The sequence below is a fragment of the Durio zibethinus genome, chromosome 9 (genome assembly GCF_047325235.1).
Source record: "Durio zibethinus cultivar Kanyao isolate XHJ-2024 chromosome 9, ASM4732523v1, whole genome shotgun sequence".
Taxonomy (NCBI): Eukaryota; Viridiplantae; Streptophyta; class Magnoliopsida; order Malvales; family Malvaceae; genus Durio; species Durio zibethinus.
Window position 1 is genome coordinate 3047486 of NC_143170.1, and position 23844 is coordinate 3071329.

A 23844-nucleotide genomic window follows, 5' to 3' on the forward strand; every position below is an offset into this window, starting at 1 on the left:
AAAAATAACATATACTAAAATATAAATTCAAATTTATTAAATATATCTGGTTAAATGAATTGAAAGTTGCAATTGACCTTTTCATGACATTGATTTGCACATTTAAACGAATTATTAAATAAAAATATTACTCTTAAGAAACTATTATTTTACTATTTTCACTCGTAGAATTTTAGTTGTAGTAATAAATAATAAAATAAACATACGCTTTGCCGTATTATTATGGCGTTGATAGATACAAACCATTTCACTATCCCTCCCTTTCTCTGCAAATGCATCCCAAAAAACTTCCCAAATCCATTACTTGTTTCTTCTTTCAACTAAATTTCTAGCGTTAAACCAAGTTAAACAAGGCAAACGAAAAAATGGGCAAAGCTTTGAAGTGGTTCCGCCGTATCCTTGGCCACAAAAAGACCGGGGACCATCACCAACATTCGTCTTCTAAACCATCCCGTAAAGACAAATGCCGTTGGAGTTTCGTCAAATCCTACCGTGAAAAGGACTCGTCCGCCATGAATAACAGCGGTAACAATAATGCGAAGTGGTCATCGCTTTGCGGTGATCAGCAGCAACAGGAAGATTCTGTTTCTGATGTTGACAGAGGGTGTGAGGTAGTGGATTCTAACAAGCACGCCATCGCTGTGGCTGCCGCTACCGCCGCGGTTGCCGAAGCGGCCGTCGCTGCTGCTCAAGCTACCGAGGCCGTGGTTAGGCTCATCAGTAGCAGTGGCGGATGCGCTTATGAACCGGCAGCTCACGTTAGCAGCAGCTGCGGATCACGCGAGGAGTTTGCTGCGGTTAAGATACAATCTGCATTTCGTGGATATCTGGTTAGTTTTTATTTTCCGAATTTGTTCATTCTATTTATTTTTCTTCTTAATTACGACTCGTTCTTTTTTTTTTTTTTTTTCTCACTATTGATTTTGCTGAAACATTTGCCCGTATTCACAAATAACAATCAGTTGAATGTCTGACACGTGTCCTTCGCCTCATTTTAGTCGCCCGAGTCCCGGCTCTTCCTATTCCGAGGCGTGGAACTCGTTGAATCTGATTTTTTTTTTCTTGAGAAAACATTTTCCCTGTTTCTTTTTTTTTTTTTCTCAATGCAATGGAAAATGAAAAAGCACAAAAAAGTATAGGAAGCAAAGCTAAGAACTGTTTTGTTCCCATTACTGAATTTAGTTATCTACCAGATTCGCCAAATTACAAGAACGATGTCGTTTTCTAGTTCGTCCTTCTTCCCCATCAAGTGGAAGCAAAAGAACCTACCGACCAAGCTATAAAACAGACACGTCGTTACGATGCACCGGCTTGCACAATGCGCACCCCTCCCCCGAAAAAAGCCCCGTTGTATCTCGGGCAAAACCATCTGCAAACTTCTACTTCAGAAATTTCCTCGTCTATTTCTGTGGTCATGGCGTTTTCAAACATTTAATGGGGGCGTAATGTAGTTTCTGAAGTTCGGAGTGATTGAGTAATTTGATTCTATTTGTTGGGTTATTTAGGTAATCATTTATTGTGTAGTAGCACTATAACTGTAGTGGGTTAAGTGAATTACCTAATTTTAGGTGTTAACTGTTAATTCATGTGGATTAGTTAGTTTATTGATGAATGTTGTGGATTATTGCAATGAAAGCTTGACACTTTTGCCATGGCCATTGGTCAATATAATGGAATAAATTATTGGCTTACCAAATTTAGAATCAACCCGATTGTCAGCATTTTCTGATCAGAAGACTTTGAATGGATGGAACTTTTCTGAGAAACAGATGGCCTGGGTCCAAGTATAATCTTGGTTGAATCTCAAGGGCAGTGGAAATTATAGGATTCTTATGAAAGTGGTGGGTCCAAAATGTTAAGAAAATGAGGTCCAGTCTCGTATAAGTGATTTTGGATCAAATAAAGGTCATGGGCCTTAATCTTTTATTTTACACAGAGCTCTAGCTACTTAATAAAAAAGATGTGGGGTTATTTTATGTGTGTGTCGACAACCAAGCAGAAAAAGAAAAAAAGCCAGAAAAAGCAGAGAGAGAAAAAGAAGAAGGGAGAGTTGATTAAACGGAAGTCGATCCGTAGTCCGATTGAGTTGGAATCTTGTCAGGAGGTTTATGATTCAGAGTTATACATTCTGAACGGTGAAGATCGGGTTTGAAGCTCTCTAGGAACAAATCCAGGGTGTATTTGTTGAGTCACTTATTTGGTGAGATTTCTCCAATTGTTTCTCTAGTTGTTGATTAGCTCTAGTTTTAGCTAAAGAAGAACTTTGTATAACTATTATTTGATAGTGAAGATTTTTCTGGTGGCCCGTGATTTTTTTTCTCTACACTGGAGGGTTTTTCACGTAAATCTTGGTGTGTTTTATTTTTCCTGCGCATTTGATTATTGATTGTTGTCTATTGCTTCTGTATTGTTGTGATTATTGCTTCAGGCGCAACAAGTGGTATCAGAGCGAGAGTTATTTTAAGACATCGATACAGAAGCAACCCAGGATAGAAGTAAATTCTGTTTGAGATCATGAAGGGTGATACAAGTTTTATGATAAAATTGACAGCATCAAATTATTCAATTTGGAAGCCTATGATGGAGGATCATCTATACTGCAAAGATTTGTATGAGCCAGTATTGGGTGATTCGGCTAAACCAGCAGATATGAAAGATGAAAGCTAGAAGAAGTTAGGTAAAAAGACGCTGGCTACAATCAGAAAATGGGTTGATATCAGCGTGTTCCATCATGTAGCGCAAGAATCAGATGCTCACATTGTTTGAGAAAAATTGGCAGCATTGTATGAGAGAAAAACATGTATGAATAAAGTTATGCTTGTTAAAAAGATTACAACTTTACAGTACAGGGATGGACGATCTGTTACAGAGCAATTGAGTGATTTTCAAGATATATTTAATCGGATGACTACTATGAAACTTAAGATGGATGATGAAATGAAGGTATTATTTCTTTTGGGTTCATTGCCAGACAGCTGGAATACTCTAGTTGTGACTGTTCTTAATTCAGCTCATGATTATAAAGTGACATTGGAGATGGTAAAGGACAATATGCTTAATGAAGAAGCGAGGCGAAAAGATGTAGACCCTGGGAATCAAGCTCTAGTCACAGAAAACAGAGGTAGAAACATCGGCAGAGGTCAGGACTCAAAAGGTCGTGGTAAGTCTAAACATAGATCCAAGTCTAAAGGTAAAGTGAAGTGTTTTCATTGTGGTAAGGCGGGTCATATAAAATGAAACTGTAAAATCTTGAAGCAAGAGCGAAAAGATGAGAAAGGTAAGAGTTCAGATGATGACAATGTTGCAGCAGTGAATTCAGATAGTGATTCCGTTACTTTGATTTATACACATGGTGATTGTAATAATGTTAGTGATCCCGACATTGAGTGGATAGTTGACACAAGAGCGGCATATCATTGTGTTCCTAAGAGAGAGTTGTTTACAACTTACAAAGCAGGAGACTTTGGTTGTACCAAGATGGGAAACAAGAGTGTGTCACAGATTGTTAGAATTGGTGATATTGTTGTACAAACTAGTACAGGCTGCATGTTGACTTTGAGGGATGTCAGACACATTTCAGATATGAGAATGAACTTGCTTGCTATTAATGTCCTTGATAAGGAGGGATATGAAAGCCGACAAAAGAATGGACAGTGGAAGCTTCTCAAATGATCTATGATAGTTGCAAGGAGAAAACTATGCTGCACAATGTATAAGACATGGATGCAATTGAACGGTAACCAGGTAAATATCGTTGAAAATGATGCTTCAGCAAACTTGTGGCACAGGAGGCTGGCACACATGAATGAAAAAGGGTTACAGGTTTTGACAAGGCAGTCTTTCATTCCCTTGACCAAAGGTATGTCTCTCGATTCATGTGATTATTGTTTGTTTGGTAAGCATCATAGAGTTTATTTTCGTAAAAGTTCTCAGAGAAAAAAAAATAGATTGGAATTAATTTATTCTGACGTATGTGGTCCCATTGAGGTTGAGTCATTAGGTGGTAGCAGATATTTTGTTACTTTTATTAATGATGCTTCACGTAAGACTTGGGTGTATATGTTGAAATATAAAAGTCAGGTACTGCAGTATTTTCAAAAATTTCATGCCATGGTTGAAAGGATGACAGGGTTACCCTTGAAGTGTATTCGAACTGATAATGGTGGGGAATACACATCTAAAGGCTTTGAAGAGTATTGCTCAAAGCATGGGATCAGGCATGAGAGGACAGAACCTAGAACACCGCAGCATAATGGTATAGCTGAAAGAATGAATCGCACCATTGTGGAAAAAGTCAGATGTATGTTGAGGATGACAAAATTATCAAAGCCATTCTAGGGTGAAGCAGTCAACACAGCTTGTTATTTACTTAACAGGTCACCATCAGTTCCTTTGGGCTTTGACATTCCAGAAAGAGTGTGGACAAGGAAAGATGCTTCATACTCTCATTTGAAAGTTTTTGGGTGTAAAGCATTCATGCATGTACCAAAAGAGCAGAGGTCAAAGCTTGATAGTAAAGCTACACAGTGTGTGTTTGTAGGATATAGTAATGAAGAATTTGGCTACAGGGTATTGGATCCAGTAAAGAGAAAGACAGTCAGAAGCAGAGATGTGGTCTTTCATGAAAAAGAAACCATAACAGACCTTGAGAAAAATGAAAAGACTATACGAGTTACTGTTGAGTGTGATGTTTCAACACCGACAAGGATTTCACAAGAAAGAGCCACAGATGGTGAAAATGAGTCAGAAACAGAACTTGGGGATATGAATGAGCCAGCCACAGTTGGTGATGAGCCAGATGCTATTAGTTTTGAGCAGGGGGAGCAATCCTCTCTACCTGAGAGTGTTGAGCAAGGGGAGCTACCTTCAGTATCAAGTGATGTAGAGTCTCAACCCAAGAGATCTACTATAGAGCGCAGGCCATCTACCAGGTATCCAAGTTCAGATTTTATTTTAGTTACCAGTGAAAGGGAGCCAGAAAGCTTTCAAGATGTGCAGGCTACTCCGGATAGAGAGCACTGGTTAAAAGTAATGAAAGAAGAGATGGAGTCATTACGAAAGAATGGTACTTATGATCTTGTTAAACTTTCAACAGGGAAGAGGCCATTAAAGAATAAATGGGTGTTCAAGTTGAAAAAAGATGGTGACAAACTAGTGAGGTACAAAGCTCGATTGGTAGTAAAAGGTTTTTCTCAGAAACCAGGCATCGATTTTGATGAGATTTTTGCTTTAGTTGTAAAAATGAGTTCTATTCGAGTGGTACTGGGATTGACAGCTAGTTTGAATCTTGAGCTTGAGCAACTTGATGTTAAAACTGCATTTTTGCATGGTGATTTGCATGAAGACATTTATATGAATCAGCCTGAGGGTTTTGAAGTGAAAGAGAAAGAGCACTTAGTTTGTAAATTGAAGAAAAGCTTGTATGGCTTGAAACAAGCTCCGCGACAGTGGTACAAAAAGTTTGATTTTTTTATGGTGAGTTATAGCTATAAAAGAACAGCAGCGGATTCTTGTGTGTATGTTAAACAATTTTCTAATGGTAACTTCATTGTCCTATTATTATATGTTGATGATATGTTGATTGTAGGACAAGATGCTAGTATGGTTTGCAGGTTGAAAGAATAATTGTCTAAGTCCTTTGATATGAAGGATTTAGGTCCAGCAAAACAGATTCTTGGTATGGACATTATCTGAGATAGGAGAGCTGAAAAGCTGTGGTTGTCACAGGAAAAGTATGTTGAACGAGTGCTTGATAGATTCAACATGCAACATGCTAAATCAGTTAGCAGTTCACTTGCCAACCATTTTCATCTAAGTAAGAAATCTTGTCCAGTGTCTAAAGAAAAGCAACTAGCTATGTCTAGTATTCCTTATTCTTCTGCAGTCGGTTCTTTAATGTATCTTATGGTTTGTACAAGGCCTGACATTGCTCATGCAGTTGGTGTAGTGAGCAGATTTTTTTCTAATCCAGGGAAGGTTCACTAGGAAGCAGTAAAATAGATTTTTAGATATTTGAGGGGTACCTCAAAAATGTGTTCGACTTATGGAGTTTCACAACTAATTCTAGAAGGGTTTACTGATGCTGACATGACAGGCGATTTTGATGGTAGGAAATATACTTCAGGGTATTTGTTCACTTTTGCAGGAGGAGCTGTATCTTGGCAGTCTAAGTTGCAGAAGTGTGTTGCTTTGTCAACTACAGAAGCTGAGTATATTACAGCAACTGAAGCATGTAAAGAAATGCTTTGGATGAAACGTTTTCTTTTTGAATTGGGGTTGAATCAGAAAGAGTATGTGGTATTTTGTGATAGCCAGAGTGCTTTAGATTTGAGTAAGAATACCATGTACCATGCTAGAACAAAGCACATTAATGTTAGATATCATTGGTTACGTTCAGTGATTGAAGAACAGCAGATGCTATTGAAGAAAGTCCATACTGATAAAAATGTGGCAGATATGTTGACTAAGATATTTCCCAGGGAAAAGCTTGAGCTTTGCAGTAACTTGATCGGAATGAGTTCCCTGGCCAAGGTAAGTTCCAAATGAAACTGCTATGGTGATGAATCTCCTCCTAATGGGGCTGGAGGGGGAGATTGTTAGGAAAATGGGGTCCAGTCCCATATAAGTGGTTTTGGACCAAGTAAAGGCCATGGGCCTTGATCTTTTATTTTACACAGAGCCCTAGCTACTTAATAAAAAAGAGGTGGGGTTGTTTTATGTGTGTGTCGACAACCAAGCAGAAAAAGAAAAAAAGCCAGGAAAAGCAGAGAGAAAAAAAGAAGAAGGGAGAGTTGATTAAACGGAAGTCGATCCGTGGTCCGATTGAGTTGGAACCTTGTCAGGAGGTTTATGATTCAGAGTTATACATTCTAACGGTGAAGATCGAGTTTAAAGCTCTCTAGGAACAAATCCATGGTGTATTTGTTGAGTCACTTATTTGGTGAGATTTCTCCAATTGTTTCTCTAGTTGTTGATTAGCTCTAGTTTTAGCTAGAGAAGAACTTTGTATAACTATTATTTGATAATGAAGATTTTTCTGGTGGCCCGTGATTTTTTTCTTCTACACTAGAGGATTTTTCACGTAAATCTTGATGTGCTTTATTTTTCCTGCGCATTTGATTATTGATTGTTGTCTATTGCTTCTGTATTGTTGTGATTATTGCTTCAGGCACAACACAAAACACTGAAAAAAGTTTGTTCTGAGGGTAATATATGTGTTTCCTTAACTGCATTTGTATGACTTTTTGGAGATGATACAAAGCTTGGCGTTAATTCGTTGGGTCAGAGCCTTGTGGGGAATGCTTTTACTTGGGGGTAGGGCGGCTAGTTGGAAGTCCATTTCCCCTTTCATTTAGTGTCAGCTTTTAAATTTTTTTGGAAAAATTCTACTACTACTGCTATACTATGGCTATCTATCATCTTGATGGCGCCTGCTACCTTAAAATTTCATGTTATATTTACTTGTTTTCTGCATTTGCCTGCAGGCAGATTTTTAAAATGTCCGTACATGTTTAAGTAGTTCAATAAATGAATTTAATGTGGTACCTAGTCTTTTGAACCTTGGCTGCTATGTCTTTGTAATTGCCCTATATTCCTGAGCAGATGGTTCTTTGCCTTTTCAGCTGCTTTTAGCTGTTCTGCGCCTGAAGTCATTAACATAAAGCTCTTTACTTGATAGAAAATAGAGAAATTTACCCAATAGTTTGACATGTTAAAAACGTGATCACAATCAGTAATGACTCTAAGATGTTTTGTCAAATGAGCTTGATTGCTTTTAAGGCCTTATGTGCTTGCCTGATTAAGTGGTTATACCTTTTTTTATGTACATTTACAGGCAAGAAGGGCATTGCGAGCGCTAAAAGGATTAGTGAAGCTTCAGGCATTGGTTAGAGGTCATATAGAGAGGAAGAGAACTGCAGGACGGCTAAGAAGGATGCAAGCATTATTGCGAGCACAAGTACGTGCTCGCGCTGGGCGGGCCCAAATTTCCGAGTCTTCACAATCAAGCACCAAATTTTCTCACTTTCACCAGCCGGTAAGTCAGAATTGTTCTTCCCTACCTCCTGTGTTTTTTTGAAAATTTCTTATGGGAATTTTTTGCCAAGCACACCTGCTTCATGGACTGCGGGCTTCTATGCCTGCCTGTAGATAAATTTTAAAGGACATGCATGAATTTATGGTTTTTAAGTGAAGTCAATTTTGTAGAAATTATTATGACAAGTAGTTGTTATTCATCAATGTACCCAATCATATATATCATAAATTTAAATTGAAAAACATGGTCATTGAGGGCATTAAAACAAATTGGTGGCAATGTTGTTGCCAATATTAAGAGATGTAGTGAGTTGCTGACCAAATGACAGCCACTAATTAAGTCATTTATTGAGGTATATTGCCAGCCACTGATTATAAACTGCATATCTTTAAGTGGTACGATCTCGAAACTTATTGCTGAAAGGGAATTTGATGAGCTTATTATGTAGATTCCTCTCATTTTTTTTTAAGATGACGAGGGTTGTTTGGATTTATTACATGGTCACAGTTTCCTTGTATATTAGATTGATATCAACTTGTCTGTTTTGTAATTGTCTATGACCATGAAATCTCTTTTATAAACAATGTCCACCAACCCCAGAAAAATTTGTACATGATATTCTATCCAAGAGTAAAAAATATGAACAATCATCAATGCTGAAGGTATGGTCTTGGCATCTGTTTGAACTTTCCAAAAAAGAACTTTATAGTACCATTTGGCATTGAATAGTTGTGGTTAGTTAACGTAATACTCAAAATTTTCGGGGAAATGGATCGAAGTCGAGTGGAAGGACTCTTGATAATCATGAAAAATTACACCCTGGTTGGAATCGGTCAGAGCATCGGATTAATGAACAATCATGGGACCAACGAGTGCATTCAACAAGAATTGGTCTCATGGATGATGAAAAGAATGACAAAATTCTTAAGGTTGACGTCGGGAAACCCCATTTCACCTCTAAAGGCAGAAACCTGTTTCAGTCTACACATCTTGCTTTAAATTCTGATCTATATAATTGTAGTTTCACGAATTCTAGAGACTCACACCAAACAGCTCCCAGTCCTTCATCCGGTGAAGTTCAGTCTCTAAGTCCATTGAAGTTCTCTGATAAGGCTGAGGAAAGCCCTTTCAGCAATGCATATAATGGTTCGCAATTCTATTCTGCATCATCAAAAGAGGGTAGTTGTACTGCCAAGAGTGATGGATCAAGAAGTTATCTAAGTAGTTACTCGGACCACCCAAATTACATGGCTTACACTGAGTCTTCAAGGGCTAAGCTGAGGTCTCTCAGTGCTCCAAAGCAAAGGCCCCCGTATGAGAAATCTAGTTCCACAAAGAGGTATTCCATTTATGATTTCGGCTTGCATCAAACTTCCCGAGCAAAGCTTACCCAGGGTCAGGTCGCTTGAACAGGCTAGGAATGCCCGTTGGTTATAGATACTAAATAAATAGTGGTTTCAAGAAATGTCCCAAGTATTGCTTTAGGAATGTTTAATTGTTCATGCTTAGGTTTAATATTGATGAGGACTCCGACCTTGTTTTATTACTCTGTAACTATCTCTGTTTTAGTGCATGTGACTACTTCCAAAGAATAGGTACTTAAACAATGCTTTACATGAAGTGAACTTGTGAAAAGATGATATGGGGTTAATTTAATCATAATTTGGTCTATTTTATCCTCTTTATCTTTGAATTGAAAGTGATTAAGGTGATTCATTCCTGTTTTGTGCCAGTTTTTGCATGTTGGCAAAACTCAAAAGGTCAAGTCTTGAATACTTCCATTCAGAGATTCAAATTACAGTCGTGAACACGTTTTCAATCGCGTTGCATCTGTCGTGATTGCGTATATAATGAAAATCATTACAGTTATCAAGGTCGTGAATTTTTTTTAATTTTTCAAAATCTATTATAAAATGTAGTAATTATAATTATAATAATATAATTAGTACTTATAATTTTTAAAGTAATTTATGATATTTTAATTTTTATTTATAAATTAAAATAATTTTTTCATGCTTTGTAGTTATAATTCAGAATGAAAATGCTTATTATAAATATTTTTTTTATTATATGCATGAAGTTCAAAGACATAAATATTATAAATACATATGATGAAAAAAGTATATCTTATATGAAGTTAATAAAGATTATAATTAATTTAATTAAAAAATTAGTGATGAATATTTTAGATATTTTTGTAATATATGTTTATCGGGGGAAGATGATAAATTATATGATTGATTATGTATAAATATATTTTATTATTAGATCAATTTTTCAAGTGCAACATTTTAAATAACTAAATTAAACCAAAATAATATAATTGTAGCAAACTAATCTTTATTAACTAATAAAAATATATAATTAACAATAACATTAATAATATTAAAATTATTTAAAAAACTATTAATTACTTTAAAATGATGGTAAATAAAATTAAATTCACTAATTAATAGCTCACATTCCCCCTTAAATTTTCATCAAAATCAACAAAATAATTTTTTAAAATATCCAATTTCTCACCAAATCATTTGTTTTTTTCCTTTTCATATTCACTTAAATAAAAAAAAAAAAAAACAAAATACAATATACTTTTAAATATTACACGTATCTAAATTTTAAATTAAGAAAATAAAAATACTATAATTGGTTAATTTGGTTCAACTGAACCTAAACCTACCAAACATTTTTCACATCTGTATATTCTTTAAATTTAACGATTAACTCTTGCTGTATCACATTCTATTACTCATTCTTTTTCTCTAAAAATCGACAGGCATATCCCATGCTTCCTCTATCTTCTAATCTCTTTCAAGTTCCATCCACGCTATCTTTGTCTTCTTCCTCAACCCAAGCTATTGGCGATGCTACTATTGAACCCAAGCCTCTCATTTTTTCATCTTGGCAGTTAAAAAATATTTTGTTTCTTCTCAACTCTCAAGGTTTGAGATAGTTATTGATTGACTTTAACAACATGTTCTTTGCGCTTGATTGAGGTTTGTATTTGCTGATTGAATCATAAATTTAAAAATTATTTTGTTTAAAATGTGATTTTTTATATGAAATTATATAATTATTAAAAAATAATAAATTTTCTAATTACATTTTAAACTGAAAATGATGATTGTGACTATAACGTCTTATAAAACAACAATAAAGAAGGCGAACTCACTGTCCTCCCACTAAAAGAAATGGAATAAGCAAGCAAAGAACCTAACCAAACGATTCTCTTTGACCCGACAAAAAAAAAAAAGAACGAACGAGCTTCGTACCGGGCACAACTTCCCTTTTTAGGAAACAAGAAAAAATGAAGAGGGAAGTCCAAGCTTTTCTACGAGCTCATGCCAAAATCTCTCTAAAATCCAGAACAAAAAAAAAGACTTACCTATTAGAGCTAGGAAGCACCCTATCCGACCGAGATTGATTGGCTATAACAGTTGCTCGCAACTATTATGATTGTGAATGAATTCACAATCCAATTTGGATATGTAGCAGTGGTGAAGACTATCGAAACCGTGAAATAGCGGCCGTAATATCACTATGCAACCGTTATTTGAAACTCTACCCATTAACATAAGAACTAGATCTTGCTTCCCATTTTCATAATCTCTTTTGGCAACTTTAAAATGTTAAAATTTTAATAAATATAAATATTCTATAAATAATGTTTCTTTTTAACTCTCAAAACTCCACTTTCGAATTTATATATATATATATATATATATATAATAAATATAATGATACAAGCACAAGTATTGAATTCTGAACTGATATAGGTGTAAAAGCTTTTGTGGCTTTGTGCCTTTCAGCATGTGGGTAAAAAAAAAAGGTTAATGCTGCAAATAAACGATGGAATTTATAAAGTAGCCAGGGTTTTTCAAGATTCCCCACTTAGACTACATAAACAGAAAAGCTTTATGTACAGGAAGATGATGTCGGTGGATGTGCAGTGTACTGAGCTGACCCAAAATCCCAGTCAGGTTACGGAAATAAAGAATCGCACGCATGCAGAAGTCAAAGAAAAACACTAACATCTTGCATTGAAATGTCGCTATCGAGGAGCATGCACCCTGGTCTGGAAATAAATAAGATTTGGATTACTAAAAGTGTAATGTATTCCTGTAGGTGCCACGTGGCCATTTCAATCAGAGCAGTGGGTTGCTCAGAGGCACATAACAGATTGACTGTGGAAAATGAAGATTTTTGAAGATACATTACAGATTTTGTTGTTAAAGGCAATAACGCAGCCGTCAGCTGCTATTATCGTGATGTTGTCGGTTATCATAATGAAAGTCTCCAGTTGAAGCATTGGCAAATGGCGATGGTTGTTTCCCATTTTCCCAGTGATTTTCTATGGTCTTCCATGGTTACTTTAAAAGAAAAGGTTTTCAGAATTGCACTTGGACCCTAACATCTATGTCATAAAACAGCTGACTATCTCAACCTAAAACTGGATAACCCTTTTCATCAGAAGCTCATTGACTTGTAAAGATTATGCCTAGTTCATGCAAATAGAACAGATATATGGATCTCATCTCACAAAATTGGAAAAAAAAAACAATTTGGGCTGCAACTATAGGAAAAAAAAAAGAGGAAGAAATCCATTTATCTGTACTTTTCCAAGAAATATTGCATACAATCAGAACATATTATATATCATGTATAAAATGTCAACCATATAATAACAATGAATTTCCTGATGCCCAAAGATAATCTCAAAAGTCAAACTATACATATAAACATGCAAATACTAACTCCAAGAAATCAACAAATGAAGAAAATATAAAAAAGGGAATCAGGAAAGTATCAGTGGGATAGATGAAGTCTAGGTATAGCAGTGGTTGTAATTGTAATGTTCCATTAGTTTTCACAGCTCCATTTGGATGTTGGCACACAGTTCAGGTAATGGCACCAGCTGCAATGGTCGTTTCCGTTCTCTCCTCTAAACAGCATTACCAACCCCACTGTGAAACTGCATCATTCAAAAAGAAAAATGGCGATTAATCTTTCTTTTCGCTAGGATGAAATCATCTCTGTGAACTCTAAACCTTGGGTAACTATTAAACACAAGTAACTACAAGAACCATCTATGGCAAATTTAGTTTCAATAAGGCAAGCAAATTTGTTTTTGTTGACTGACGACAGGCAAAAGTTAAATTAAAACATGGGGTTTAGAACTTACCCAGCAATCAGTAAAACCACAGCAATCACGCAGAAAACATATTGGTATGCCTTGTGCTTAGATTTTATATGAGCAGCAGCATGAGGTTGCTGGCGTCCCACCCACCCAAATTGGGGACGAAGTAGCAAAATGAACCCGAGGAGAAAGCCGGTCAAGAAACCTCCAATATGTGCAAAGTTGTCAACATGAGGAAGAATGCCTATTGCTAAGTTAATGGCAATAATGACCACAAGTGTGATCAGAGCTGCAGCCTGCAATACAAAAAATTAATCCCCTTGATTACTTTTCAAGCCACAAATAAAAAGCTCTTAAATAAATCCTTAAATAATACAACCACGATAAACATCAATATAGTGACAAAACCACAATCACCAATTATCACCATTCTCCTTCCATTTTTTTCCTTAAATAGCATTGTTGATCTTTGGATCATAAGTACTAATATCCACTTGCCTAAAGCTCCAGGCATCAAGGCAATTACTAGTTTCTAATTGTGTATTGAATATATATTTCTAAGAAGATAGAAACCAAGGGCAAGTAACATACCTTATTTGTATAGATAGTCCAGTTAGTCAAAAGCTCCGATAACATAGCACCGAGAAGGCCAAATAAAGCACCAGAGGCACCAACAGAAATATTATGCTGAATGAAAAGAGAAGATAGTATGCTTCCACCAAAACCAGACAACAGATAGATAAGCCCAACATGCACTGCCAGAGCAAAGAACGCATGTCAGCTATAACACCAGTGATGCAATCAATAGATTATCTGTAAGACATATTTATATGGTATTTCATTTTGTTGACTAATCAAGACTAACCCAACACTTCAATAATTTACATATTCCAAAACATATTATGACGCAAAAATCACCCTAGGGGAAAATTTGGAACAATAAATTAAGCATTAAAAAAAGGACAGATAACATACCAAATCCAAATTGCTGTTCAAGGCGTATTCCAATAAAGACCAAGCTCAACATGTTTACAAGCAGATGAATAACACCTGCATGCAGCCAGATGCAACTGATAAGCCTCCATCCTTGATTGCCATGCACTACCTTGTTCCACTCTAGTGCTCCCAATTTTTCCAATCTGAAGAAGAATGAGAAGGAATATTAGAAAATTACAAGAGTTATAATTATCACCAATGGCATGTGCCAATAAAAAAAGGTTGCTAGAGATAGATAAAGAAGAGAACAAGAAAGATACCATGTAACACATTCAAGTTCACAATTACTCTCCTCAATCCAGTGAACTGAAAACTATGCACATAAACTTATTGAATGAAAATACCCTAAACCCAAAAACAAAAGTAAAGCTGCCTCTCTATTACAGTGATTAAGACCACTCAGAGGTGGACCATCGTTGATGCATAAGGGGACCTTCCCCTCCCCCCCCCCCCCCCCAAAAAAAAAAAAAGCTCTGACAACTCCTAGTGGACTGTTGTTGAAGCATGAGGAGGTTTTGGCCCTCCCAAGTTTTGACAAACTTTAGCATATATATAAATATATATTAAATGAATTTAAATGATCTCTTCTAAATTAATTTTTTTTTTTTTCATAATTTAATTTTATGCATTTTTTATTAAGAACAAGGGATGTGTAGAATATATATATATATATATATATATATAGATAATAAGTCCTATGAAAATAAAATAAAATATAGTATTAATTGGCCCCTCAAAATCAAATATCAAGACCTGCAACTAAGACCGCATGTCTTTTCCTACTTCAACTCCAATAATATCATTCTTCCCTAAATGAACTGAGCAAGTAAATGCATTACCCAGTCAATGATTCCCAGACATGCATTCCTGTAATAATTTTACCAAAGTGAAACATTCTTTTTAGATTGTTTAGAAATTATAACTAGTAAGATGAACAGGAATTAATTTCTTGATCCTGAAATAATATGATATCTTCTGTTCATTTACTAAGATTGAGGCAAGCAGCAAGAGGATTTCCACTAGCTGAAAAAAGAGCAACAGGTCCAATCAAAATCCAGAACCCCCAAGGTATAAACAAAAATACCATCCATGCTCAACTGCTATAAGCTAGAAGAGGTTACTAATCATAAGCAAACCATGACATTCCAAAAACCAACTAATGAAAACTTCTGTAGTTTTTGTTAACAACCCCGTATTGAGAATTGTGAATGCTAGTTAAATCAACAAGCAAGAACAAACCTTATAAGTTTAAAGGGCATCAACCAAATCATACAAAATTTCCAGTTTTCCAGTATAATTATCCATCATCTCATATTCAGGATCATAATATACCACAGATTGATAAACCCTCTAGCATGATCCGAAGATGTTACCATAAGAGGATCAACTGGACTGAAGTTGAATCATCAAAGAAAAACTTCCTACATAAACAACTTTTAAAAGATATTGACAAAAAGGCTAACAGTTTCAGAAACACAAAAGCCAGAATCCATAAATAATTGCAAAAAACAGACAAGCACTCTTCCCCCCCCCCCCCCCCCCTTTTCTTTTGTTATTTTTATTATTAATTCAATCTGCCTCTGGCACTTGGCTGTATAATATTGTCTCTTTGGAGTTGGTGGTCTTAGAAATTAAAGGCTGCAAAAGGATCCCAAAGTTCAATTCCAACCCAATTCCCGATATCCAATTTCACTGCAGCAGATATATAGCTAACATATTACATGCCTATTAAACTAATAGAAAACATCAAAATAACGCATAAATACACAAAATCTCAGAAACCCCAAATCCCAGGCTCATGCAAACCAATGCAAAGACTCCAAAAAGTCGGTTTAAAATAAAAAAAGAACAACGTCAAATTCAGAGATGGGTAGATGCGACTTACGTATTAGAAGAAGGGCCAAAGAGAGGATTTTCTTTCAAAGGCTGAAAAGAAAACCTGCCAAGAAACTTAGCCACACAGCTCCCTTCAAATCCCAGATTGTTCTTAGGACAATTATTGATATACATCACCACAACAAAAACAGCAACATTAGCCACCACAAACATCGGGACAAGCCATGAAGTCCATTGCTTTTCAGTACTTTCCACATAGTATGGACCTGCAGAATAGCTATTTGCCCTGTTCTTCCCATTACTTCCTCCTCCCCTTTCTAGATCCCCACTTGACATCCTCCTTCGACAAGAAAAACCCTTCCTTTTCACTGTTTAGTGGATAAATTCGTGATCTTTTTTCAGGGTTTGTTTTTTTTTCAAAGGAAATTGGGATAGAATTGAAGTTTATACTATTTGAGAAGAGTGAAAAGAGAAAGATAGAGTTAGGTTCTGCTTTTTTTCTCTGTTATGGTTTCAGATTGAACCGTTGAAGTTAAAATATAGTGCTTTGTTTTTTCTATATTCACGCTTGGTTTAGGATTGGAACCGTGTTTGCCTCTTTCTTCGTGGTTGCTGCTCGGTGTCGGTTCGGTTCGTTTCGTTTCGCAGGAACGCGGTGGGATTTTATGCAATAAATAAGGAAGAAATTTATGTCAAATTACTTATCTGCCCCTCTTCTTTTAATTCTTTTTAATTTTACTGGAAAATGATTTCATTTGTAATAAATGCAAATTTTGGCCTACACGATTTTAATTGAGGAAATCATATCCAACAAGGAAAAGAAGTGGAAATCAAGTATAGTTGTTATTCTTAATGTGTTAAGAGAAGTGAAAATAATCGAATGAGGGGTTTTTTTCCTTTTTATTTTTGGCTCATTTGAGAGTGATTTATTATGCTTACATAATTCAGAAAAGAAGGTTGGGAGAAGAGACATTGTGAGACAAAATGATGATTTAGAAAGCAATGAAAAACTAGGGTTTCTCTTTTTGAGTTCTTCTTTTAATCCTTTCAATTAGAGTATTGAACAACATTGGTTAACCTCAAATCAACAAATTAACTGATTAGTGATGGATGCACTTTTCTCTTCTTTTTTTTTTTTTTTTTGGTCTTTGGAGCAAGAGTATGAATCAAGGTTATTAATATTATATTATATCAGATAATGTTTCGATTTTTTAAAAAAATGTGATATATATCTTTATTAATTATTTTGATATATTATTTTAAGTTTTTTGGTTTGGTTTAAATATATTTATAAATATATATTTGTACATTATAATCTTGTTAATAATTTATAAATAAACTTATAATATCTTCAAATTTTAAATAAATAAGTTTAAAAGTATATGAAATAATATCATAAATTTTTATGATGTTTTTAAATACTCAATCTAATCATATGATATTTAAATAAATATTTTTTCATATAAGTATTAAGATAAAAATAAAAAAATGAAAAAAATTTAACTTTGGTTTCATGATTGTCAAACTTTAAAAAAAAAATCACAATTACTTTTTTGAAAGAAATTAAAATATTTATAAATTTTTGTTTAAAAAAATAAAATATAAAAAAAGTTATAATAAAAAAAAACTTGATTTTTAAAAGTTGTTTTGTCAATTAATTTTAATTTTGTTATTTTAAAAATAATTAAATAATTAAAAATAAATTAAAAATTACAAAACATATTTCACATTCACGTACTAATCGAAATAAGTCAATTCATCAAAATTCACTAAAATCAACCAAAACTAATAAAAACAACTAGTATCATTCAATATTAAATCCGATACAAAAAATTATCTTTAAGTATATCGTATTTTAATATAACTAAAACATATTGATTGATACTATCAATACCAAAATAAAATTAACGGTTATGATATGAACGTTATAAAATTTAATTTTTGTGATTTTGTCTTCTCTTTTAATCTTATCAATGAAAAATGATTAAGTTATATTATTTATATTTTCTTTTATTGTCACAATAATATATAATTATGCAAACTTTACAAAAAGAACGAAGCTTTCTCATGACCTAAAATACCATGCCCTTTTCTCCGTTCATAATTATGATATGATATCCTCCAAACAATTGGACTAATAACTCTCCCATTGAAAATCCTTAATAGGTCACAACTTGCATCTTCACATTTTCTTTAAGCAACATAAATATATATATATAAAATAAATTCTTAATAACTTGTTTGTCTTCTTAAACCTAACTCTATTTAAGGATGGCGACTGCCCTCCATCCACCCGTTTTGTGGCTGCCCTCCTTGTATAGTTAAAGTCAACCAATTAACGTAATCAACCAAACCTTCTTTTATGCATTACGCACTCCAGTAAAATAATAAAATCACTTTGTTTTATATTATAAAATTATTATTTTGTTAAGTATCTTTAAGCATACTTTATAGCTAACACATGCGTTGAGCATTCCCTGTCAAGGGTTGATCTCATATGCAGAAATGCCAATGAAATCTCCTAATGAAACAGGCTTTTAAAACAAGTGAGGTAGCTCATACCCAATGGAGGTTTGTTAGGGTTGGATGATTAAAGCCTTGAAGGGTAGCTCCGTCTTGTGAAGAGGAAAACAAGTGAATGGCAGTTAAATATGATAATTTAAAATATAATATAATAATATGATATAAAAATGATGTGAATAAAAAATATAAAAATAATATGATTTAAAATTTTAAAAAAATTATAAGTAAATTTAATAAAATTAAAAAATTATATTTTATATTTTATAAGATTTTTATATAAAATATTATATAAATATAATATTTTATATGATACAATACCATACAAATTATTAAATTTAATGACTGCTGCGTTTAATGAAATTATTTATAAAAAGCGTAAAGACGCGTTTGGCTGATTTGGTTTGAATGGCAAAGGCGAAGGGAAAAAAAAAAAAAAACACGTGACGCTGAGCTTACGCGGTGTCCGTGTGTGCGTGTGTGAAATGTGAATAAAGGAAATGCGAAAAAATACATAAAAGAGTGTGAAGCGTGAGTTGGCAGGCTTGGTTGGCCATTTGGTGGGCTGAATTGGTTGCTTTGAAGCAACTCTCTATGCATCTGCCATCTGGCCCTTCCTGACTTACTTTCAGTCGCCCTCAGCCACCAAATAATACCTTGACGATTAGAAACGTTGTGTCCACTAGTGTTTAGACAAAACAGACATGAGTGTGATGAGGAATCTTAAAACCCACCTCTCATGCTCAGATTAATTCCACAATGCCATTATTAGTTTATATTTTGGGTCTTTTATTCGTCGGCTCTACTGATGAAACTAGGAACGACGTCGTTATAAACAATCATGGCATACAGTTTGAGTCAATGAGGTTTGTTGTTGACTAAAATTTTATTTAAATGAACGATAAAATTAATTATGATAAGATTAAAAATAATAATAAAATTTATTATAATTATGATTGAAAAAAATTATTGTAATTATAATTTAAAAAAATTTAATAAAAAAATTATGTTAATTTAATTTTATTAAAATTGACGTTTAAATTTAATTAAAGGTATGATACACTTAATTGTATTGCATTGAAAATTCGATGAAATTCAAACTATTTGTAAAAAAAATGAAAAGATTATACTTGAAATCATTAAATCTATTGTTTTATGGTTACCTTTTTTTTAAATTTTTAACAGTCAAATAAGTCTATTTTTAATAATTAAAAATTATTTTTTCAACCATATATTTAAGGAATCAAATCCTTTTATGGATTTTTGCTGACATTCAGTCATTCACAAGCGAATCTACATATTTAACATAAAAACCCCAAATTTAAAAAAAAAAAAAATTTTGACACTCTCAAAATTTTTTCTTGGATGCTATTTTCGTTAATAAAATTATTAAATTCAATGATAATTATATATATTATAAATAAATACTTAAAAAAAATCTTAAATAGTACATATTGAATATGTCAACGAATTACTAGAAACTGTCAAATATGGATCACATAATAATTTAGACAATTTCTAAATTTAAACAAAATTTAAAATAATCGTGCCCTAATTTTTTTCCTTTGTAAACCAATCATTTGGGCAATATTTTCCTTTAAAAACTTCATTCGTATAGGAAAATTTTCCAATAAACTAAAAAAGGGTTTTTGATTCAGGAAAAAATGGTGAAAATGTCTTTGATGAAGTTTGTTTTTTTGCTCTGCATTAATGTTACTCAGCATGGTTGAAGTAGCAAAGTCAGATTTTGTATACTTTGATCGTTGTATGATGGATTGTTTGTAAGCAAAGTGTAACTCACCCCCTAAGAAACCCAGCTTCAAGTGTCATCTCAAGTGCGAATACAATTGCATGGACGTTGGACCTCTCCCCTACTCTAACATCTGATTTGGAATTGGTGGTAATATATAAATATAGTTACTTTTTGTATCATAAAAGTATCGATGAAAGCTAACAGTTATGTAATTTATTAATAAAATTTTTAATTTTTAATTTCAATAATAAAAATTTAATCTTGATAGTCTCCGATATAATATATATATATATATATATGAGAGTTTATATTTTGTTTAACTTTGTGTTAGGTAATATATTAGTTTATTTGGTTTTGTAATTAATTTTTTTATCGATTTAAAAAATATGTAATTGTTCTTCATATATCTTATATTCTCATTTGTTGAATGCAGCAACAAAACGAATTCTAAATGATCCATCTTCTCCAAAACTAACTCATGAATCTGATCAGAAGAAAGAGTCCACCATTCCAAATGATCTATCTTCTCCACAACAAACTCATGGATTTGATCAGAAGAAAGAAAGAGTTTATCATTCCACATGATCCATCTTCTCCACAGCAAACTCATGGATCTGATCAGAAGAAAGAGTCTACCAAAAATTGATTGCAAAAGCTATAAGCCACAGTTACTCCTTCCAAAATGCATTTGGCAAAAAAGAGGGATGGATATTATAAGAAAATAAACTTTTAGTAACTCCAATTCGCAACAACAAAAAATATCTTTGCAAAATTTATTATATTTGTAAAATTGTTGCTTAGTACATTCTTTTATTTTTTTTATATAACGATAAAAAAATTTTGTTAGTATTTTATTGTATTTGTAAAAAAATTTTGTTGCAAAATCATATAAAACAATGATTTTTTTAATATTTTATTCAATGATAACTTTTATCTTACAAATTCTTACCATATTCATAATGATACAAAAAAAAATTTGTGAAATCTTGTTATATTTGTAAAGATTTTTCAATGTCTTTATTTTAGTTATTTTTAATATTTTATATAACAACAAAAAAATTTATTAATATTTTGTCATATTTATAATGACAAAAAAAGTTGTAAAACAGCATAAAATTTGAAATGACTTTTTATAATTGTTGCTTAAATGAATTTTTGTAATATTTTATATAATGATAGTTTTTATTGTTATGAATTTCTATTATATTCATATCGACAAAAAAAAAAAAAAAAAACTTAATCATGAAATCATGTTATATTTGTCTACCAAAAATTGATTGCAAAAGCTATAAGCTGCAATCACTCCTTCCAAATTGCATTTAGCAAAGATGGGCAATGGAGTTTATACAAATTTGGATACATTGTTGCATGAAAAAAGGAATTGAAAGGGATTTGAATATGTATATTCAGCCTGAAATAAATTATGAAGATTAATAAAACAAAATATTTTTATTATTATATTAATACATTAATGGAGAATTACTTGAATTATGGATATTGCAACTTGTCTTTGTGGGAAGATGATTGGAAATTTAATTATTTTTAGAAACTACCCATTAATTTGGTTGATATTTTTAAGGATAAATTCCACTTACATCACATGTGATTTGGATATTTTTCGCGTAACATTCTTGTGTTTTTTTTTTTCTTTTCAAATAGCTCCTGAGATAAAGCTTCTTTTCACAAAGATTTCATCGTTAATTTTATCTGCTAAAATATATCAAAATACACTTGATTCAAAAAGTATTTTATTCACACTAAAAGGTATTTTCATAATTTTATTAGAAAAAATTAACGATGTCTCCTATAAGACAAGCTTTATCACTAGAGGCTGTGTGAAAAAAAAAAAAAAAAAAAGTCTTAGTAAACAAAATTTTTCTATATTGTAAATGGAGAAGTGGAAATTGTTAGAAAAAAAAAGTTTTAATTTATTTATGTTTTATAAAATACAAGTTCTGGAGAATGAAGATCGAACCTAATTAGGGTTGGCATTGGATCAGGTTCGGAGCAGGTTTTGCTCACTCCGAACTCGACCCGACTTTATGTGATATTAAATCCGAATCTGATCTTACTCGAAATTTTTTTTATTTTTTTATATCCGAACTCGACATCGATCCGATACTATATAAACCATATCCAATTCAATCCGACCTAAAATTAATAAAATATTATTTTTTAAATATAAAATATTATTTTTTTAAATATAAATATTTAAAAATATCATTATATAAATATATATAAATAAAAAATTAAATAATTAATTAAAAAATAATTTTTTATATAAATATCGGGTCGGATCGAGTCGGGTTTACCTAAAACTCAAACCCGATCTTGATTGTTTCATAACCTACCCGACTCAACCCGATCCGATTCGAAAATCGAATTTCAAAAAAAAAAAAACTTGACCCTAGGTCAGAACTCGTCAGGAACGTATTAAAATGCCGACCCTAAACCTAACTCATTTGAATTGAAAATTCATATCCAAAAATTATACACATTGACTATGTCAACAAGTCCTTTTATCAATATTAGAAATTGCCAAACATGGGTGTAAACTAAAATTATTTGCCAAAAATAAATAAAGATTACTAAATTTAAACAAAATTTAACAGAATCATGCACTTGTTTTTCCTTTATAAACTAAATATTTGTGCAATTTTCTCTGAAAAATTTCATTGTCATAGGAAAATTTGCCAACATTTTTCAACATCAATGATAAAAAAAAAAAAAAAGGTTTTGATTAAGGAAAGATATGGCAAAATTTTCTATGATGCCTCTGTCACTGATTCTGTAAAAAAATAATCCTGAAGGTATGCCCAAGAATTTCTTTTTTTGTTATTAAGTAATAATAAAATAATTATTTTACATCATAAAAATACCAATGAATCATTAGATTATGTCTAGGTTTAAATTTCATTCAACTTTTTATTAGATTCTTTCACCGATTTGGTTTTATTTTTTTATTTTGTAATAAATATTTTATCAATATAATAAATATATATCGAGAATTGTATGAATCATATTACGTGTGAATTAAAAATTATGCAATTCGATCATTACTCATATTTTTTGTTCACATTAAATTGTTAGATGATGCATACCCTTTGGTGTATATTTAAAAATTAAAAATTAATTTTTAAAAAGTGGGACATGTGTGATTTTGTTAATCTCGTTTATAAATAAAAAAGTTGCACTGATAATATATCAAATAATTTTTTTATTATTTATAAAAATCTTTAATTGTTATGATCAAAAGTTAAATAGTGTAGTGGAGAAAAATTATTATTACAACACTTTCTCTTAATGATGAATTGGATTTGTTACATAGGATTTAGGGACACATTTTTTGTCCTATTTATAATTTGTGTGCATATCATTTATAATTATGGTAAGTAATATAATTAATTAATTATAATTTAATATTAAATATATATAAAAATTATGTGAAACACACATTTTTAAGTAATAATTTTTTATTTTTTTTATTGTGATTGATTAATTACAAGATTATAATAAAAAAATCTAGATAAAATATTCTCTTAAAATTGTGCTATTTATACTAATTAT

The 23844-nt window shown here is 32.4% G+C and overlaps 1 protein-coding gene and 1 pseudogene across 2 annotated transcripts; one reads left to right on the forward strand and one right to left on the reverse strand.

Moving 5' to 3' along the window:
• The first annotated feature begins 261 nt into the window (after window positions 1–261).
• On the forward strand, window positions 262–9592 carry LOC111315520 (protein IQ-DOMAIN 22-like; annotated as a pseudogene). The gene is made up of 4 exons (XR_016345016.1): window positions 262–830; window positions 7835–8030; window positions 8612–8696; window positions 8799–9592. The product of XR_016345016.1 is annotated as a protein IQ-DOMAIN 22-like (transcript).
• Window positions 9593–12664: 3072 nt separating this feature from the next.
• LOC111306150 (RHOMBOID-like protein 2) lies at window positions 12665–16513 on the reverse strand. Its single transcript, XM_022904058.2, has 5 exons — window positions 16054–16513; window positions 14148–14311; window positions 13764–13927; window positions 13218–13468; window positions 12665–13007 (listed from the first exon to the last, which is right to left on the reverse strand). Exons 1-5 carry the CDS (start codon window positions 16338–16340, stop codon window positions 12896–12898), a joined length of 978 nt encoding a protein of 325 aa, XP_022759793.2. The 5' UTR covers window positions 16341–16513; the 3' UTR covers window positions 12665–12895.
• Between the last annotated feature and the right edge of the window lie 7331 nt (window positions 16514–23844).

What these genes read in the sequence shown, in the direction of transcription:
- LOC111306150 (XM_022904058.2), bottom strand. Translation starts at nt 16,340, where the DNA reads ATGTCAAGTGGGGATCTAGAAAGGGGAGGAGGAAGTAATGGGAAGAAC. An exon ending in TGAACAGCAATTTGGATTTG is followed by an intron (nt 13,928 to 14,147) that starts GTATGTTATCTG and finishes TTGCTCTGGCAG; the next exon opens with TGCATGTTGGGCTTATCTAT. An exon ending in GTGGTTTTACTGATTGCTGG is followed by an intron (nt 13,008 to 13,217) that starts GTAAGTTCTAAA and finishes TGAATGATGCAG; the next exon opens with TTTCACAGTGGGGTTGGTAA.